The sequence below is a fragment of the Dasypus novemcinctus genome, chromosome 18, assembly GCF_030445035.2.
Source record: "Dasypus novemcinctus isolate mDasNov1 chromosome 18, mDasNov1.1.hap2, whole genome shotgun sequence".
Classification (NCBI taxonomy): Eukaryota; Metazoa; Chordata; class Mammalia; order Cingulata; family Dasypodidae; genus Dasypus; species Dasypus novemcinctus.
Window position 1 is genome coordinate 87,538,330 of NC_080690.1, and position 20,683 is coordinate 87,559,012.

The following is a 20,683-nucleotide window of genomic DNA, read 5'->3' on the forward strand; positions in this document are numbered from 1 at the left end:
GTCCAACAGTGGGTGAACGGGTAAACACAATGTAGTGCATCCATACAAGGGAATAGTATTCGGCCCCCAAAGGAATGGCGTACTGGTGCACGCTACAGCATGGGTGGCTCCGCAGACGTCATGCTGAATCACGCTACTGCACAAGTAGCCCCGAAGACATCATGCTGAGTCACACTACAGCATGGGTGGCCCCGAAGACGTCATGCTGAGTGAAGCAAGCTGGGCATACAGGACCACGCTGTGTGACTCCATTGATATGAAATGACCAGAACAGGTAGATCCATAGCGATCAGTGGGTGCCAAGGCTGGGGGATAGGAGAGAAATGGAGAGTGATTGCTAATGGGTAAGGGGTTTCTTTAAGGGGTAATTAAAATATTCAGGAATTAGTGGTGAGTTGCACAACTATGAATATATTAACAACCATTTAATTGTACACTTTACTAGACTGAACTTTATGGTATGTGAAGTATATCTTAAAAAAGCTGCTACAAAAAAAACAAAACAGAAAAGAAAATGGAAAGTGGACCAGGGAGAACCTGAACCCAGGCAAAGAAGGGGGAAGCAGGGAAAGCCAATGAGGTGGCAAGAAAAAGGGAGTGTGAGAGGTGACATGGGACATGGTGCCCTGGCTATTCCCTAGCATGGAGCTTCTGGTGCTGGAGGAGGCACAAGCTCCAGCAGAAGGCCTTACCACACTCACTGCACACACAGGGCTTCTTGCCTGTGTGGATAGGCTGGTGCTCAACAAGGTGGGTGTTCATGCTGAAGGCCTTGCCACACGTCGGACACACACAGGGCTTCTTGCCCATGTGGCTTTGTTGGTGCCAGCTCAGCTGCGAGCTCTGGATGAAGGCCTTCCCGCACTGGCCACATACATATGGCCTCTCCCCACTGTGCATCCTGAGGTGGGTGATGAGCACCATCTTCCACGTGAAGGCGTGCCCACATTCACCATACACACAGGGCCTCTCACCTGTGTAGACCGCAGGTGCTGGGTGAGGTCTGAGCTGCCCTTAAAGGCCTTAGCACTCACAGGGCTGGACCTTGAGATGCTCAACGAGTGCAGAATTCTGCCCAAAGGCCTTGCCGCACTCGCACTGATACGGCTTCTCATCACTGAGCATTCTCCAGTGGCAGATCGGGGTGAGCTCCACCTGAAGGTTTTTCCATACTCCCGACACTGGTAGGACTTCTCCCCAGTGTAAACCTGCTGGTGTTTCTGCAGGTCCGAGCACCCCCAGAAGGTCTTGCTCCACTCCCTGCATTTGTATGCTTCTCTCCAGTGTGGGTCCTCTGGTGCAGCATGAGAGTGGAGTTCTGAATGAAGACTTTTCCACATCCAATGTATTCATAGAGTTTGACTCCAGTATGGATCCTCCGGTGCTCCTTGTGGTTGGACTGGCATTGGAAGACTTTCCCACACGTTGTATGGATAGGGCTTCTCCCTGCTGTGAGTCCTCTTGTGCACAATGAGGGCCAAGCACTGCCTGAAGCTCTTCCCACAGATGCTGCATGTGCAGAATATCCTGCTCAAACACGGTGCCTGCAACTCAGCTGGCTCCAGAACCTGCTCAATGACACCTCCATGGGCAACTAACGCATGTGGTTTCTCTTCCATGGGAACATTCTCTCGTTTGGTGGGGCTGGACAGTGTCCTGATACTTCTCACAACTTCACTGCTTCTACAGCCTCTCCCCCACTGTGTTGGTGGCTGACCATTACTTAGGATCTCCTTCCTGGAAAAGTAATTGTTCTTCCCCTCCTCAGCAGAATTTCCATTCCAGTTCCTTGAGCAGTCCTTGGATGTGCCAATGTCTATGAAGGTGGAGCCCATAAGACCTTGTCTCTGACAGTCTCCATCATTATCCCTGTGATTATTGCAGGTTCTTGGATTCCCTATAGTCACCTTCTTTGACCTGAAAGAAACCAAGATCGCAAATGTTGATTTTGTTTATATTTTCTACACTAAAAGGAAAGAAACCAAAATGGTTATTGTGGTAGATGAAATTATTGTCTTGGGCTTCAGCCCTCCTTGTATACACACCCTTAGCCGTATTCTGTGGTTCCTCCCCACTAAAAGCAGCATGGATGTCCCCATCTCTTCCTTGATGTTTGGTGTGGCCTCATGACCTCATTTGGCTGATGGAATCTACATGGAAGTGAAAGCATACTAATCCCGCGCTTAAGCCTCAAGAGGCCTCATGTGTTTTTATTGTACCCTGGAGAATCTCCCATTACCATGAGAATTACCATGAATCCTGCAAGACAAGTGCAGCAGACGTGGACATGACATGAAGCCTGGAGTTCAGCTGCAGATCAGTCGAGCTTAGATCAGCCAACCCCCAGCCAATACACAGATGCATGAGAGAAATAAGTGGCCACTGCTGTGGGCCACTAAAGGTTGTAGCTATTTGTTACACAGCAATAGGTGACTGATACAAGCTAAATTAAAATGACTACTCTTGGGAAAAAACGAAGTTTGGAATCTGGGAAGAGGATGATGAGAAAGTTGCATGAAGGAAAGAAAGAGTCTGCTTAGGAGAACTGGAGACCCTAAGCAATGGATGAACAGTTGGAAAACAAGCACAAAGAGGAAAAGGACTTTTGAGATGTGGGGTTTGGCCTGGAGAGGCTACAATGGGTGCAGGAAATGAATAAGGAGACTCCAGCTAAGCAGCTCAGAGCAAGAGAACACTGTCTGTCCGTCACTCAAATCCATCCATTCAGTTATTCTTCAGGAAACTTCTCAGTGCCTGGCCCAGTGCTGTGTGTTAAGGATGCAGAGCCTGATGAGAGTGAGCCCTGACCTCAGATGATGGAAAGGGCAGGATGCTTCCTGCCTAATCATATAAACTCATAATTCGCACAAAGAAGATGGAGGCAAGCCCCCATCGACTTTCCAAGTCACCCTGTAACTGTTCATTGTCTCTCAGGGCTTCTCCTTGTCTCCCTGTAACCCGAATCCCCTCCAGCTGATGCCCTCTTCTCCCCCAAAGAAGGGTCTACCCTCGGTGTCCACACACTCAATGCCTCTTCACTCTACTGGGATCAGAGTTCATCCTTGGGTTCCCAGGCCAGCCCTAATGTTTCCCTTGAAGGAACACTGCAGTTCCCCAGGATTTGGTGCCCGGCTCTAGACCCTCTTCCTAGGACAAGGAGATGCAGGGCTCAAATCCTAGCTCTGTTCCTTCTTCATTGTGTAGCCCTGGGCAAACTACTGAACCTCTTTGTGCCTCAGTCTCCTCCTCCATAAAATGGGGTTAGAGTACCCACCCCATAGAGTTTCTGCAAGAGATAAACGAGTTAATATGGGCCAAGGTCTTAACACAGAGTCAGCACAGAGGAGGTGCTCAAGAAAGGTCAGTTATTCTCATCACACCCTCTACTCTCTCTGCCTGGGAAGCCTCACACACTCCCACCCATACTCTCACCCAATCCCTGACAGCTGTAGCCCAAACCCTCAGGCCAAACCTCAGTCCTGAACTCCAGGCCCAGGAGGTCAGCAGCCTGAGGCCCTCCCTCTTTATGTGAGTCCCAGCAGGATTGCCTTGGAGCACGTGCAGTCGGGAAGTGGCTGTAGAAGGGGAGAGGAGGCCCACACTCCCCTAACCTGCTCCTGGACCAGTGAACGTATCACGCTAGCCAGAACCCCGGAGGCCATTCAGCCTTCTTCCTTCTCCTTCCCTCTCACCATGCCACTAAGCCCCGTTATTTCTTGCTTGACCTGCTCTCGACTTTCTCCTTTCACCGTGTCCAGAACTGCCCCCCATATGCCAGGCCTGCTCACTGGTCTCCAGGCCTCCAGCCTCTCTGACCTCCTCTCCCATCACCTTCTCCATCCCTGCCTGGGGCCTTGCTGCTCCTCAAATACACAGCCGGCATACTGCCACCTCAGGACTCTTGGTTTCATGGTTTAATCTATTGGATCTATCCATATCATGTGAGGGGACCAGAGCATCAATAAAAAGGAAACCCACATACTATATCTCTAAACACTCAGAAGTTTTAAATCATGATAGCCTAGTGTAAAAAAAAGTATGTTTTAAAATCAGCTGTAGTGATGGATGCACAACTCTGTGAATGCACTAAAACCTACTGAAGTGTACACATTAAAAGACATCAACTGTTTGGCATATGAATCATGTCTCAATAAAGCTGCTTAAAAAACAAAGCTTGGGAAGCAGATATGGCTCAAGTGATAAGGCCTCTGCCTACCACATGGCGGGACCCAGGTTTGCTCCCTGAGACCTCCTGGTGAAAAAGAAAAAGAGAATGCGTGCCTGTGCAGTGAGCCAGTGCCCACACAGTGAGCCAGTGCCTGTGCGAATGCCCGCATGGTGAGTCAGCGCCCATGTAGTGATCCAGTGCCTGTGCAAGTGAGTCACGCAGCAAGATGATGATGCAAAAGAGAGAGGAAGGGGAGAGTCAAAGCCAAGCATAGTAGATACGAGGAACTGAGGTGGCACAATTGACAGGGAACCTCTTTCCACATCAAAAGTCCCCAGGATCGAATCCCTCTGAATTCTAGAGAAGATGAGAAGACAAAAAAGAGAAATAGATACAGAAGACCACACAGCGAATGGACACAGATAGCAAAAAAACCCAGCAGGGTAGGGGCAAGGGTGGGGGCAGGGGAAATAATAAATAAATAAATCTTAAAAAAAAAAAGCAAAGCTTATTCTATCATCCCACCTGATAACATCCTTCGTAAGGACCTGGCAGGCCAGGGTCCCATCAGAGTCTGTGTCCTCCTAGGAGGCTCACACCAGAGTACAGCAACGTGGGGAGAGCCGATCCCTGCTCTTTGGCCCACGCCCCTTCTCTGCCCACTGGTTGTGTACACACTGAGAGAGGACTTCTGTGCATGTGTGTGAATACCCAAGCTCCTTGCACAACCTGCAAATGACCATCCTCGTGCAACCTTTGGGCCCATGGGTGCATGCCAGTGGGGCAGTAACAACTGCCCTCAAAAGGACAGGCTGGGAGGCAGGCTGGACTCTCTGGGCAGGGAACAGCCAACCCGCCCATGCCGCTGGCCTAATGCAGCCCTGGATGGACTCAGATGCACTGGGTCTTTGCAGTCACAGTCTTCAACCCAGGCACAGAGTGCATCTCAGCATCAACACATCCCCGACCCAATTTCTAACCCACCCAACTTTTTCTCCAAACCTGCCCCTCCCACCGCCTCCTCATCTCAGTTACCACAGCTCCATCCTCCCCAAAACTTCAGGTCATCCTGGCCTTCTGCTGCTCTCTCACCCCTCTATCCTGTCAGCTCGATCTTCTATCAGCTCCAGATCCAACCGCTTGTCAGCACCTCGACCACCATCTCCCTGATCTGACCCACCCTGCTTGCCAGATTCCTGCAGCAGACACCTCCCAAATCTCCTTGGTTCCACCTTGGGGCTCTATCATGCCCAGAGGGATCCTGCAAAGAGCTAAGTCACAGCACAGCCCTCCTTTGCTTAAAGGCCTCCCACAGCTCCCCCCTTTCTCAGGGTGGAAATGGAAGGCCAGATGTGGCCCACAAGCCCTCCACAATCCGCCCCCACATGGTCCACCCCACCTCTGACCCTATCCCCTCCATCTCCTTCACTTGCCTCCTCACACGTGCCTGCGTGGGGGCCCTGGCACTTGCTGTTACATCTGCCTGGAACACACTGTCCCCAGGCACCTCCCTCTGATAAGGTCTCAGCTCAGGCGACACCTTCTCAGCCAACTAGCTTGTTTCTTTTCTTACCATCTGCCTTCCTGCATGATGTCAGCTTCATGGAAGCTGGCCATATCTGTCCTTGTCACTGTGGTATCCAATCCAGAAAGGCACTTAGCCCATAGTGGGTGCTCAGTAAGTAGCTGTGGAGATACGAAGTGGTCATTTGGCTGTTGGCAGCCTGCAGGCTGCCATCGACAGGTGCCACAGGGGCCATGGGGACAGACAGGCACATCCTGGCACACCCTCCCAAGGCCTCACCCTGCCTAGCCAGAGTTTCCTGCTCAACGTCTCTCACATGCCACACTCCCACCCACCCAAGACATGTTTTCAGTCACACGTCCACCAACCCACCGTGTCACACAGCCACACCCACATGCACCGTCACTGTGACGAAATCACACACGGGTCGGGACCTCCACGCTCTGTCAAATGTCCCCGTGTCCTCCATATCTCTCTCTGTCTCAAAGAAACCATCACACACGATGACAGTCACTCACTGCACGATTACCACATACGGCAACGGGCCCCGGGTCACACAACAGCTACGTGGTCAGAGTGACGCACGGCAGGCCCCCCACAGCGCCGCGGGCCTCACCCTGCACGCACCCCCTCGCACCCCTCAGCTTCTCACAGTGCCCACGGCCCGTACACTCCCTCGCGCACGCCTCGCACGCACGCACCGCGCCCCTCCCTCCCCTCCGGGATCCGCGCCCACCGACGGCCACCGCGCCCACCCCACTGAGGCCAGGCCCGGGCCCGCGGACTCGCGGCTCCCGTCGTGCCTCGGGGCGGGCGCGCTGCGCGGCGCATGCTGGGAGTTGCAGTCCCGCGAGCCGGCGTGCGTGCGCGCTCCTCGCGGGGAGCCTCGCGGCCGCTTCCGGAAGTGTCTTCCGGCGGCGCCGCCTGGCGGGCTCGGGTCTCCGCCCCAGCCGGGACGGGCGGCTGCGGGGGCCCCGGCGGCGGCGCGGGACAGGGCACGAAGGGGGCGAGCGGGTCCCCAGGCCGCGAACGCCTGCGGCCGGGTAAGTGGCAAGTGCGGCAGCGCCCGGCGGCCCGACTGAGGGGCCGTCCCCCGCCGCGCGCCGGCCGCCTGACGGCTGCGGGTGGGACGACGGGCCGAGTGCACGACGCTTTGACAGACCGAGAGCGGGACTGACGGAATGTGGGACTGACTGACTGACAGAGTGTGGACCGACAGTGGTGGGACCGAGTGTGGGACTGGCTGACGAATCCAGTGTCTGATAAGGCGGTGCCTCCGTGTCCCACAGACTGGGAGAGTTCCCACCGGACAGGCTGGGAGTTACAGATGGAGTGTGTACCTCACAGACATCATTGTGGTTTGAAATTTTGTGGGTGGGTTGTGTGACATTGTGAGCGAGAGGGCAGCTGTGTGACTATGTGCGATACCAAGTATGACTGAGATTCTGTGTGTCTGATTGACACCAACAGTGACTGACAAATTTTTTTTTAGGAGGCACTGGGGACTGAACCTGGGACCTCATACATGCAAAGCAGTGGCTCAGCCACTGAGCCACACCCTCTCCACCGGAATAGATTGTAAGTGACTGATGGAATGAGCCTTTGTGATAGAGATGCTGCGGGGCCCTGTGTATATTTGATTATGGGTCACACTGAGAAATTCTCTGTGACCAGGAATATTTCAGGGTGTGGCTGACAAACTGTTCTTGAAATAGTGTGTGCATGTGACTATGTGATATACTGAGATTTGAGGTGGGGGACTGAAATTTGGGTCATCTGTGGTACCTTACTGAGTATGTAACAGAGGGTTTATGCTTTGCTATGTCTTCGGCTGAAATTGTGTGACCAGGATCACCGGGCCAGACTTACGAGTACACTCCCAGCACCTTCTATGGGCTTGAGTCTGGCGGGGCTGTGGAATCATCAGAGTGGCCATTTACTGTGCATTTGCCATGTGCCAAGTCCATGCTGGGTGCTCATTCTGATTGCCTCAGTTAACCTCACAGCAACCCCAAGGTAAGTACCGTTACCAGATTGGGCACAAGCCAGGAGTCAGAAATGAAATAACCACTCTTCTCACTTGGCTTTAGCTGTAGTGGACTGGGGACCTCTGCAGTGGTCTGATATCAGGTGGGCACATCTTGGGGAGATGGAGGAGGCTGAGGCAGGTCCACGTACAGTCAGAGACTGTCAATGGGGATTTCCCTGGAACAGAGGCTCCAGGGTTTCAAAAGGGAGCTGCATTTATTGTCATCCTTGCCAGCCTCTGCTCTTCCTCCCCTGTGCAAACCCTTCCCTACATCTCTGTGGCCACACTCAGCCTTTCTTGGTTCCTCCATTTATTCAGTGCCTCTTTACTGAGCACTTGATGTAGGGGGATGGTTATAGTACAGAGCTGGGGTAAAGGAAACCCAGGACACTCTGGTAACAGCACTCGGCTAGCTCCCAGGTCTCAGGGACGACTTCCAGGAAGGGGGATAGCTAAGGTGAGGCCTGGAGGACCAGGAAGAATTCATAGAGTATGACGAGGGATTTCAGGACAAAGGAAGAGCAGGGTCAAATACTGGGGGTCATGGGGTAATGGCAGGAGACAAAGCTAGTGAAGGGCCCCAGCTAGGTTTATAGCAGAGTTAAGTAGCTAGAACACAGCTTTACCTGAGGTTGTGCGCTGCCACTGGAGAGTTTCAAGCTTGGGATCTTGTTTTATGTTAATAACATCCCCTTCTCCCTGGACCATGGCTCCTTCTCAGGCCTCCTAAGTGGGGTCTCTGAACAGAGTGCCGCTGAGCAGAGTAGGTGTCAGGGCTGACCTAGAAGAGGATGAGGAAGAGAAGCGCTCTGAGCCCTTATACCTGCAAGGGCTTATGGGCCAGGAAGGAGAGCCCAATTTCTCCACATCCACGCCAACACTTATTATCTGTCTTTTTATTATAGCCATCTTAGTGGATGTAAACCCATTTCATTGGGTTTTTATTTATTTGCTTTCACCTTATGGCTAATGATGTTGAGTATCTTTTCTTGTGCTTATTGGCTATTTGTCTATTTTCTCTGCAGAAATGTCTATTCAAAGCTTTTTCCCATTTTTAAATTTGATTATTTGTCTTTTTTATTATAGAGCACTAACATTGCCTTATATTCTAGATACAAGTCCCTTATCAGATATATGATTTGTAAGTATTTTCTCCTGTTCTGTAGGCTGTCTTTTCATTTTCCTGATGGTGTCTTTTGAAGCACAAAAGTATTTAATTTTTTTTTTAAGATTTATTTTTATTTCTCTCCCCTTCTCCCCCCGCCCCAGTTGTCTGTTCTCTGTGTCCATTCACTGTATGTTCTTCTGTGTCTATTTCTATTCTTGTCAGTGGCACTGAGAATCTGTATCTCTTTTTTGCTGCATCATCTTGCTGCATCAGTTCTCCATGTGTACAGCGCCACCCCTGGCCAGGCAGAACTTTCTTTCTCACTGGGCGGCTCTCCTTACGGGGCACACTCCTTGCACATGGGGCTCCCCTACACAGGGGACACCCTGCGTGGCACAGTACTCCTTGCGTGTATCAGCACTGCATGTGGGCTAGCTCCACACAGGTCAGGGAGGCCCTAGATATGAACCATGGCCCTCCCATGTGGTAGGTGGATGCTCTATCCGTTGAGCCAAGTCCTCTTCCCAGCATTTAATTTTGATCAAATCCATTTTATTCATCTTTTGTAGCTTGTGCTTTTGATATCCTATGTAAGAAGGCTTTACATTATTTTCAAGTGTACATGGAGCATTAACCAAAATTAACCATATACAGAGTCACAAACCAAATCTCAGCAAATTTCAAATGACTATAATCAATCATAGCACTTATTATGATTACATAAGAAATAATCCAGAAATAATAATGAAAAGACAATTAGAAAATCCATGACTATTTGACAATGAAGCAGCAGAGTTCTCTTAATAAATAATCTATGGGTCAAGGAAGAAATCACAACAGAAATTTAAAAATATTTTGACAAATATCATAATGAAGAGTCAACATACCAAGCTTATGATGTGCAGCTAAAGTTGTGCTTAGAGGGAAATTTATAGCCCTAAATGCATATATTAGAGAAGAAGAATGACTGACAATCAATTATCTAATTATTCATCTGTAGTAGTCTACCAAAGGGGTGCTGATGCAAAGTACCAGAAATCTGTTGGCTTTATAAAAGGTATTTATTTGGGGTAAAAGCTTATAGTTACAAGGCCCTAACGAGTCCAGCTCAAGGCTGCTTTCTCACTAAAGTCAATTGCCATGTGTTGAAGCAAGGCAATCTCTGCTGGTCTCAGGGCTTCCTATATCAGTCTCTGGCATAGGGCTCATTTCTTTCAGGCATACTCAGCTGCATAGCTGTTTTGTTCTCTTCAACTGCAAACCAAAAGGCTCGTCTCTCCCTGGGGTCTCAGGATCAAACATGACAGAGCGTCTTCTTTTTTTGTTGTTGTTTAAGATTTATTTTTTATTTAGTTCTCTTCCTCCCCCCCCCCCGCCCCCAGTTGTCTGCTCTGTGTCCATTCACTGCACATTCCTCTGTGACCACTTCTATCCTTATCAGCGGCACTGGGAATCTGTGTTTTTTTTTGTTGCATCATCTTGTTGTGTCAGCTCTCCATGTGTGTGGCACCACTCCTGCGCAGGCTGCACCTTCTTTTGTGCTGGGCAGCTCTCCTTATGGGGCGCACCCCCTGCGCATGGGGCTCCCCAACACAGAGGACACCCCTGTGTGGCACAGCACTCCTTGTGCACATCAGTGCTGCGCATGGGCCAGCTCCACACGGGTCAAGGAGGCCCGAGGTTTGAACCGCGGACCTCCCATGTGGTAGGTGGACACCCTATCCATTGGGCCTAATCCACTTCCCCAGAGTGTCTTCTTGAGTGAGTGTCCATTCATATCAGCCCACCAAGGGGGCGGGGACTCAATCTGAGTCAGCTACTGATGGAGTCAAATCAAAACCCTAATCTTAACAGGTAATTTAATCAAGACATTCCAGCTGAATCTAATGCATTCAGCTTTAAATTACAAACATAATCTCTGTTTTGGGGATTCATAAATAATCTCAAACTGCCACACCATCTCAGAAGCTGCAAAATAATAGTCATGTAAAGTGAAGGAATGACCATGTAGTTCTCTGGGGAGTGTGTGTGAGGGACAGGAAGAGAGAGACTTGGTTCTGTGTGGAAGGATCTTACCTTAAACAGATCAACCTTGGGATCAGGCTCCCTGGGTTTGTAACTCAGCTCCTCATCTCTAGCAGGAAGACTGATAAGATCCCTTCTGCCTCCGTGTCTGTTGCTGCATCTATAAAATAGGAGGAAAGTTCCCACCTCCTGAGTTTATTGTGAGTTTTAAATAAGTTACTGTATGTAAGCACATAGAACAGTGAGTGCTCAGCCTCAGGTGGGTGTTGTCCTGGTGTTTGCTATTATTATCTTATGTGTGTCTATGAGAGTGAGGATAAGTCACCTCTCATGGACCCTGAGCCCACGTCACCCTTCTCTGCAGGCAGGAGGCAAGCCCCAGGTCTCACACGGTGACAGAGCTCTGACCTTCCTGCAGACGCAGGTCCCACTGGAATACTGCTGCCCATGGCCATCCCTAAGAGTCCCCTGAGCCCAGTGCCCTGGCAACCAGATGGCTTCCTGCGAGTGAAGGTGGAGGATGAGGAGAAAGGCCTTTCCCAAGGCCAGAAACCCTGTCTTGGCAGTTCCACAGCCTACCCCGAGGCCGCCCGCCTACGCTTCCGGCACTTCCGCTACCAAGAGGCAGGGGGTCCCCACGAGGCCCTGGCCCGCCTGCGTGAGCTGTGCCACCTGTGGCTGCGGCCCGAGGCACACTCCAAGGAGCAGATACTGGAGCTGTTGGTGCTGGAGCAGTTTCTGAGTGCACTGCCCCCCGAGATCCAGGCCTGGGTGGGGGCCCAGGGCCCCAAGAACAGTGAGGAGGCAGCCACTCTGGTAGAAGATCTGACCCAGGTGCTCAACAACAGAGGTGAGGAGGAATTACAAGCAGGTGTTCTCAGCACTTTGGGCAGTCTGGCCTGGAGCACGGGGTGCAGGGCCCAGACCTAGGGCTGCTCCCAAATTAGTTCTCATGTTTGTCCCCACCCTGAACACTCACACACTGTGTTAGTCAGGACTGTTTTGATTGCAAATGACCAAAAAACAGCTGAAACTGACTAAAAGTGAAGAGGTACAGAAGGTGTCATGTGTGGCTGAATCCAGGAGCTCAGCTGATACCATCCGTACTCTTGCTTTTCTCGTTTCCTTTCTCTTTGGGTTTTCCTATTTTAGCTTCACTCTTAACTAGGGGCAAAGATGGCTCAATAATCCCAGGTTTAAGCCCTACCAGTGTAGAAACCCCAGGGGAAGGAAGTCTCTGGGCTGAGCCCCACTGGCCTGGTCTGAGTCACTTGCCTGTCTTTGGCTGATTGGATCCCTGGGACTGACAGTGAGCAACGGGCAGTTCCCCAAGGGAAAACCAGGCATTGGTGCCAAACAAGAGGCTAGATGCCCGGGACAGGCAGAAATGCCAGGTGTCGCCTACACTCTCCTGAGCCTGCCCTGTGCTGGCCTCTGGGATCTGAGTGAGGCAGACCTTGTAGGGCCCCACACAGACATCCCAGGTCAGGGAGGTCAGGTAGAGCAGAAAGAGGACCTGACCCTGACAGTCTAAAGCAGAGAGTGAAGGTTCCTCCCAGAAGGTGAGGTGAGTATAACCAGTATCAGGAAGGAAAGTGTGTGGCCTGCAAGAAGGACATGGAGTTTGGACCCTGACAAATCATAGAGTACCAGATGCAACTATTGCCCCAGCTCCTTTTGGCAGTGTGACTCTCTTGTGCCTCGGTTTACCCACTGACAGGTGTAAACAAGGCATTACACATGCAGCACTTATAAATGTATCAGGCATGAATTAGGTACATGGTAAATGTAGCTGTGAGGACAATTCATTCAACTCCTTGAGAAAAGCACCTTTCTAAATGATGTTGGCTAGGGCACACTTCACACTCTCTCGTCCCGGTCAGCCATGCCTGGGCAGAATCCCCCGTGAGACTTTCCGGGCTGGAGTCTAAAGGCCACAGGCAGGCCTACCGCACTCACAGCCTCTCTCTCCTCTCCAGTGCTGCTCGCTGAGGACTCTGAGCTTCCCCCCAGTGGGATCTTTGGTGATGGCTGGGCAGGCAACGAGCCCCTGACAGCCAAAGCCCAGGTAAGGGGACACCCTTCTGCTGTGGGCTTGAAGGGGTGACACAGGCCCTTACCCAAGGCTTTCTGTTCCCCGAGTCCTGTGGCTAACCATTCAGCCCTCCGCCTGAGCCAGCACCCCGGGTACCTGCTCTGCCAGACCTGGCCCAAGGGGCCTCCTGGCTGACTGGGGAGATGGACCTAGACACACAGGTAAGGGGTGGCGGGCTTCAGGCATGCTGGTGGGGATGGGCAGCACATCAGGAAGATGTCCCCAAGGAGCAGCTGCTCAGAGCCAGCAGGCAAACAAGGCAATGAGACAGTGTCCCAGTGGAGGGCACAGTTTGTGCAAAGGCTGGGAGGTAGTGGCTGTCAGGGAGAGAACAGGGCATGGTAGCCCTCATTTCCCCTTTGCCACAGAGGTGGCAGGGGCTGCCTTAATTCTGGTTTCAGATGGTACCTGAGGAAACACAGTGGGGTTAACCTGGGTGATTACAGGGCAGCCATAGGCTCCTTTATTAGTGTCCTATCACTGCTGTAACAAATTACCACAAACTTAGTAGCTAAAAGCAACATCAATTTATGATCTTAGAGTTCTGGAGGTCGTAAGTCTAAGATGGGTTTCACAGGACTAAAGTCAGTGTCAGCAGGGCTTCTTCCTTCTGGGGGCCTGTATTAGTTAGCCAAAGGGGTGCTGCTGCAAAATACCAGATATTGGTTGATTTTTATAAAGGGTATTTATTTGGAGTAGGAGCTTACAGATACCAGGCCATAATGCATACGTTACTTCCCTTACCAAAGGCTATTTCCATGTGTTGGAGCAAGATGGCTGCCGATGTCTGCAAGGTTCAGGCTTCCTGGGTTCCTCCCTTCCTGGGGCTTGCTTCTCTTTCCTCTGTGTGCTTATTTCCAGGGGATCCAGCCTAAGGCTTCAGCATCAAACTCCAGCATCAAAACTCCAACATCAAAAACCCTTAACTCTGTCCTTTGCTATGCCTTTTATCTGTGAGTCTGGTGACTCAACGCCCCACTGGCACAAGAGGTTTACATAATTACTTAATCAAGTAAACCTATGAATTCAATATAATCTAATTTGCCCAGAGGAAAAGGTCAGTTTGCAAACATAATCCAATATTTCTTTGTGGAATTCAATATATCCAACTGCTACAGGGCCCTAAGGGAGAACCCATTTGCTTTCCATTTCCATCTTATAGAGGCTCCCTCCCTTCTTTTCCATTCCAGCAAAGTAGCATCCTCCAGTCACTCCCTCTCTGATCCCATTGTCACATCACCTTCTTCTGACTTCTGGCAATCCTGCCTCCCTCTTATAAGGACCCTTGTGGTTGCATTTAGGGCCCACCTGGATAATTCAGGATTTTTAAAAAATCTCAGGATCCCTAATTTAATCACACTCGCAAAGTCCCTTTTGCCATACTAGATAACATAGTTATAGGTTCTGGGGATTAGGATGTGGGTGTTTTTGGGGGCTATGAGTCTATCTTCCCCAGGCCCCTTCCCACCCACGTGCCCCAGGAGACATCTGGGAGCCCTTCCTGAGCAAGGGAGTGACAGGATCTGCTCCCTCTCGCTTCTGTGGGGGGCACAGAGGCAGGAGGGGCTAAGGAGACCCAGCAGGAGCCCACCGGAGTGTGGTGGCTCCACTTGGTGAGCCATTCATTCGGCAACATTTATTAAGCACCAGCTACACACTCAGCACTCCAGGGAGCCAAAGATAAGTCAGAGCCCACTTGGAGCTTGTGGTCTAGAGAGATGCTGGCCAAGGAAATAACCAGGTAGGCTAGAAGATTTAGGAGCACCAACTAAGCATGCAGTGCAGTAGAGACCCTGGGGATACATCTGGGAACAAGTCAAAGCTGCAGCCCTTGAGGCCACTGAGTGCAAGGGACAGACAGAAAGTAAGAACACAATTATATGTGGAAGGCCTTTGAGGTGATGCTGTGCCAGAAGGCAGGACATGGAAACAGGGTGTCTGGGTACTTTAGATGGGGTGGCCAAAGAAGGCGTCTCTGAGGAGGCAGCACTAAAGTGGGGACCAGGATAATGACAGGGAGCCAGCCACACCAAGAGCAGGACAGGACAGCCTCAGCAGGGGACAGTGAGGCCAAGGCTCTGAGGTGGACCAGTCAGGCGTGTGGTGGGCAAACCTGAGGAAGCACACCTAGCAGACTGAGGCACGTGGGGTCTCCAGCACTTGAAAAGGTTATTCTTAAAAAGATATAATGAGCATACCATAAAACTCATGCATTAAAATGTATAATTAAATGATGTTTAGTATACTCACAGAGTTGTACAACTGTCACCATTATCTAATTCCAGAATATTTTATCATCCTAAAAAGAAACATCGTACCCATTAGCTTTCACTCCTTATTCTCCCCTCTTCCCAGCCCCAGACAGCTACTAATCTGCTTTCTGTTTCTATGACCTTGACTGTTTTGGATATTTCATGTCATTGGAATTATAAAATGTGTGATCTTTGTGTTTGTTTCTTTTACTGAGCCTAATGTTTTCAGGGTTCATCCATGTTCTCACATGCATCAGCACTTCATTCCTTTTTATGGCTAAAGAATGTTCCATTATATATGGTAGACCACATTTTGCTTATTCGTTCATCAGTTGATAGACATTTGGGTTGGTTCTACCTTTGGCTATCAGGAATAATGCTGCTGTGAACATTTGTGGACACGTTTTCATTTTCTTGTATCCAGGAGTAGAATTGCTTTTTCATTTAATAACAATTTAACATTTCATTTAACATTTAATTTCATTATTTCATTTAACAATTAAAAATTTACAATTAACCATTTGAGGAACTACCAGACTTTTCCACAGCAGCTGTACCATCCAAGGTCATTTTAAGCACCAGTGTTTCTGCCTTGGGTGCTGACTTTATGCCCCAGCTGTATCTGGGTACAGTGAGGAGAGGAGCAACTGAGAGAAGAGCTGGTGGGCTGCATGTGGAATGGAAAGAGGTGACACCCAGGTCCCTGGCAAGGTGCTGGGTGGATGTCAATGCCAGGAACGGAGTGCCCTTTAACCTTTGCTGGATTTTGCCATCTGTATGAGTCTCCTAAGCTGTTATAATAAATTACCACAAACTGGGTGGCTTGAAACAACAGAAGTTTATTCTGTCACAGTTCTGGAGGCTAGAAAAAAAGAAGTTAAGATATCTGCAGGGCCATGCTCCCTTTGAAATCTTGAGGGGAGAATCCTTTCTTGCCTTTTCCAGCTTCTGGTGGCTACATCATTCCAATCTCTGCTTCCATCTACATGGAACCTTCTCTGTGTATGCCCATTTGTCTCCAAATAGCTCTCTCCTTTCTCCTTTCCCTTATGAGGATACAAGTCACTGAATTTAGGACCCACCCTAATCCTGTATGACATCATCTTAACTTGATTATATCTACAAAGACCCTATTTCCAAATAAGGCCATATTCAGAACCAAATAAGGTTCTGAATGGACATGAATTTTGGGGGGACATGGTTCAACCCAGTATGTCACCATTCCACTGTCCCAGGGCCCATCAATGTCTGCACCTCATCAGAATGGGGCCCCCACCTTCACCCACCCAGCCCACCCATTCTGCCCAGCCTCTGGGGGGGTGGGGGGACTGTCTCAGGAAGGGTCATGCTTTGGTTTGCAGGGAGCAGCCTCACTGAAGCTGGACCAGAAGCAGAAGTGCAAACTGAAGCCCCAACATGGGGCCTTGGGCCCCAGCAGGGAGCCAGGCAGCAGCAGGGCCCTCCAGTTCTTGGGTAAGTGGTGCCCATTCTTCCTAGCCTTGCCTACCACCTTGGAGACTCTGCTTCCCCAAATCCTAAAGGCTTGCATTCAGCGCCCCACCAGGAGCTGGCCACCTGGCCAGGAGAACCTTCTAATGTCCTGACTCCTCAGCACCCAGAGGTACGCCCAGGCTGTGGTGGTTGAGGGTTTGCTGCTGCTCTGGGGAGGACCCAGACCAGGGAGCACAGAAAGCCCAGACCTCCACTAGTGAAGAGATAAATGCATAGACAGACCCAAGCAAATCAAAAGATGCCACAGGCAGGGAGTGGCCCCATCCTGCTGTAGGTTGGGAAGGCCTTCAGAGAAAAGGCCAGGTGGTGCTGAGAGATGAGAAGGTGACAGTAGTCCAGATAGAGGGAAGAGTGGGGACAAAGGCCTAGCAGTAAGATATGAACCAGGGCATTCTGGAAGAGCAGGTGGGGCACTATTTCTGGAGCAGAGGAGAAAAGGAAGCAACATGGCCTAGCAGAAGGCTGGGTGAGAAGGAGATGAAAGGCCAGAAGGCTCTGGGGTTGAAGTCCTGATTTGGCCACTAGATAACTATGTGATCTTGTACAAGTTACTTAAGTCTTTCCCTCATATACTGTTCCTGTCTTACAGATGGAAAAACTGAGGCCCAGACAAGGGCAGGACTTGCCCAAGGCCCCTGAGTTTTTGGGCAATGGTGGCTGTCCATCTTCCATCCCTGCCCATCTCTCTGCCTCTCCTCCATGTAGTCTGTCCAGTAACCATTACCAAATTAAGCATCCTCAGGAGCTCTTTGCACCCATTAAGGGCAAGCCAGTGTAGATAGGCCTCTACTTCATACACACCCTGATCCCCAAGCTCCCCTTAGGCACACACTGCCCTTACAGTGTTTTTATAAATGATGAGCCTCAGGCTTCCCAGGGACTTGGAGAGGCTGGGTGGGCATGGCCCCAGCTCACTAGTCCCCACTTACCCTTAGCAATTGTCTATTTGGAGTCCCACATAAAAGGATCTACTATGGAAATATTCTCAACATCAACCAATATTTACTGAGCACCTGCAGGGTACTGGACCCATGCCAGACTCTGAGGGCACATCACTGTGCACAAGGGATGGAGCTCCCATTCTCAGAGCTTGAAGCCTGCCCCAGAGGGAGCACATACTAAGACACTTGAGAAAGACAATCCCCCAGCAGGTTTGTGCTGTCTCTTTCAGATCAGTTGACCCTCAATGCTTTCCTTCTGATGCTTAAGCCAAAATCAGGACCTTGAAGGACAGAAAGTTTGAGTATGGGAGGTGGAGTAGAAATTAAAAATCACAACCTCTGACACAGTTTTGGGTGGTATAGGTGGACAGCCCTGTGTCTTTTTGTCATCTAAGATATCAAATGAGGAACTTTCCCCTTGGAAATTAGGCCAATGTCAGGGGCAGTCTATGCCTCACTGTACAATGTGTGGCCAAGGCCTAGGTCGAGTTGGGGAGGCTTGGTGTGTGAGGAACAATGATGCTGTAGTTTTTGGTTGTTTCAGGATGGGAGCCAGGACCTGAGCCCACAGAGGTAAGCTGCAAGCAGGGCGATTCGGAAGAGTCAGAGCCATCAGACACAGTCACTGAGACCCTTGTGGGAGATATCTCCCCAGGGCCCGCCTTTGGAGATGCAGGTGAACCCAAGGGCAGCTCAGAGAGGTGGATACGACTCTCAGAGGAGACCTGGACAAAATCTGTTGTCCAAGAGACAGATTTCAGGAAAACTTCAGGGCCTCACAAGGATGCCCCCACAGACCAACCCAGTTATGAACGTGGTGCCTTGGGAAGCCAAGTGTGGCCAAGTTTTGCCTCAAAGGAGAAGGTTACTTCAGAAGAGAAATTCAGTTCATTGGATGGTTATAGGATGGAGCCTCCACACGCATACTCAGAGAGAAAGTCCTCCAAGTGTAGACAATGTGGGAAAACATTCAGAAGCCCCTCAGCCCTTGAGGCACATCAGAAAAGCCATTCTCGGAAGACACCCTACACCTGCAGTGAGTGTGGGAAAGCCTTCAGCCGGAGCACTCACCTGGCTCAGCATCAAGTCGTCCACACGGGGGCAAAACCCCATGAGTGTAAAGAATGTGGGAAAGCTTTCAGCCGAATCACGCACCTAACACAGCACCAGAGGATTCATACTGGAGAGAAACCCTACAAATGCAGGGAATGTGGCAAAACCTTCAGCCGCAGCACCCACCTCACCCAACACCAACGGGTCCACACCGGGGAGCGACCTTATGAGTGTGATGAGTGTGGGAAGGCCTTCAGCCAGAGCACCCACCTGACTCAACACCAGAGGATCCACACAGGGGAGAAACCGTACAAGTGTGACGCATGTGGCAGAGCCTTCAGTGACTGCTCAGCTCTGATACGACACCTGAGAATCCATTCTGGAGAGAAGCCATATCAGTGTAAGCTTTGTCCAAAGGCCTTTGCCCAGAGTTCCTCCCTCATCGAGCACCAGAGGATCCACACAGGAGAAAAGCCCTATAAGTGCAGTGATTGTGGGAAAGCCTTCAGCCGGAGCTCAGCCCTCATGGTTCACCTGAGGATCCATATCACAGTACTGCAGTGACGAGAAAGACACCTCAGAGCACAGTGTAGCCTCTCCTTGAAGGCTCAACATCTAGAAGAAATCCTGAGTTCGAAAAGAATCAAGAAGAATGGGGTGGGTGATGCATCCCCCAAACTGATCATGGGCAGGCCCTGGGGCTATTTGGGAACAGTTCTGCATTTGTTCCCTGATGAGTGCACAGTAATTCAGGATAGCTAGAGAAGCTTCCAGAACAGCCCTCATATCTTTCATATCCATTCAGGTCCAACCCAGAGAGCTGACAACTTAACTGAAGATTTGGTTTGGTCCTCGGAGCCTTTCAAAAGAAGCTGAACGCTCAGGGTAGGCAGGTTGAAGTGTCTCTCAGGGCTCAGTAGTCCCAAGATGCTCTGGGCAGAGAGGCTTCAGATACTCATTCCCGTGCAGCTGCTCTTCTCACCTGTTCTTCTGCTTAGCCCAGGAGAGATGCCTGCCTGCGCCCACTGTGCCCTCTGTGCCTTTGCACCTACTATTTCCACCCCATCCTATTTTATGCCTAACTACAAGGCCCCTTGGTGAGGCTGTCTCTTCCATAAAGCCGCCTGCATACTGTCACCTGTTTTTGCTATCTTTTTGCTTGACATTTGCCCATCATCTCTCTCTCTCCCTTTCTTCTTTCGTATTGCACCAGGCCTTGGCTTTGTTGGTTTTGACTAAAGCTTATCTTTAATCTATCTTCTTTTCTTCCACAGTTACCTTATCTGACCTCTCATTGCCTCTCTCCTGAAATACAGCAGGGGTCTCCCTCCTGACCCCTTCCTGCCTTCATTCTCTGCCCCTCTGTTTCATTCTACATACTGGCCTCCAAGGGCCTCTTTCTACAACCAAAATTTGATCCATTCCATGGTGAAAAGCTCTCCAAGAGGTCACCCACTACAGCCAACCTCTCTGAGTGAGTTACAGGTACACCAAAATATTGGTTGTTCGGGTCCTTGAACAACCTCTCCAGTTATCCTGTGTGTCATATGAATATTGTCATTTTTCTGTGTGTGCATGATATGAAAAGTTTCAAAGTGCTGCCCTGTGCCATAAATTTCAAACTCCTTCACCTGGGAGTCAAGACTCCTGATGACCTGGCCTCCAGCCTCCTCTCACTGAGGCCCCACCACCCATACATCAGCCATTTGGAACTATTTGTGGTTCCTGAAGAAGCCATACTCTTTTCCACCTATGTGCCTTTGTTCTCATGCCTGGACCCCTCCTCCTCTCCCCTTGGGCATCTGGCAACTATTCTCATCCTCAAAGATGTTTCAAATGCCCCTCCCCAATGAAGTCTCCCCTGACTCCCCAAGTAGACTTGGTCTCACCCTGTGACTCCAGACTTCCTCACATATACCTATCTTATATCTCCTACCATGTTGTATTTACTTATTAAATCCTTGTGGAACTTGCA

The 20,683-nt window shown here is 50.4% G+C and overlaps 1 protein-coding gene and 1 long non-coding RNA gene across 7 annotated transcripts; one reads left to right on the forward strand and one right to left on the reverse strand.

The window, feature by feature from the left end:
- Positions 1–410: 410 nt before the first annotated feature.
- LOC101412571 (uncharacterized) lies at positions 411–6,417 on the reverse strand. Of its 4 annotated transcripts, none has more exons than XR_009181432.2 (3): positions 5,742–6,417; positions 2,046–2,150; positions 411–1,917 (listed from the first exon to the last, which is right to left on the reverse strand). It is a non-coding gene; the product is annotated as an uncharacterized lncRNA (long non-coding RNA). The 4 variants fall into 4 exon arrangements; XR_001118075.4 differs by having other exon boundaries at positions 4,694–6,417; XR_011646442.1 differs by lacking the exon at positions 2,046–2,150.
- Positions 6,418–6,616: 199 nt separating this feature from the next.
- On the forward strand, positions 6,617–20,683 carry ZSCAN22 (zinc finger and SCAN domain containing 22). 3 transcript variants are annotated; one of them, XM_058279466.2, is made up of 7 exons: positions 6,624–6,736; positions 7,186–7,271; positions 7,543–7,709; positions 11,220–11,705; positions 12,835–12,923; positions 16,564–16,675; positions 18,200–20,683. In XM_058279466.2, exons 4-7 carry the CDS (start codon positions 11,303–11,305, stop codon positions 19,270–19,272), a joined length of 1,677 nt encoding a protein of 558 aa, XP_058135449.1. In that variant the 5' UTR covers positions 6,624–6,736; positions 7,186–7,271; positions 7,543–7,709; positions 11,220–11,302; the 3' UTR covers positions 19,273–20,683. The 3 variants fall into 3 exon arrangements, with proteins under 3 accessions (XP_058135448.1, XP_058135449.1, XP_058135451.1); XM_058279468.2 differs by having other exon boundaries at positions 11,274–11,705; XM_058279465.1 differs by lacking the exon at positions 7,186–7,271 and having other exon boundaries at positions 6,617–6,736.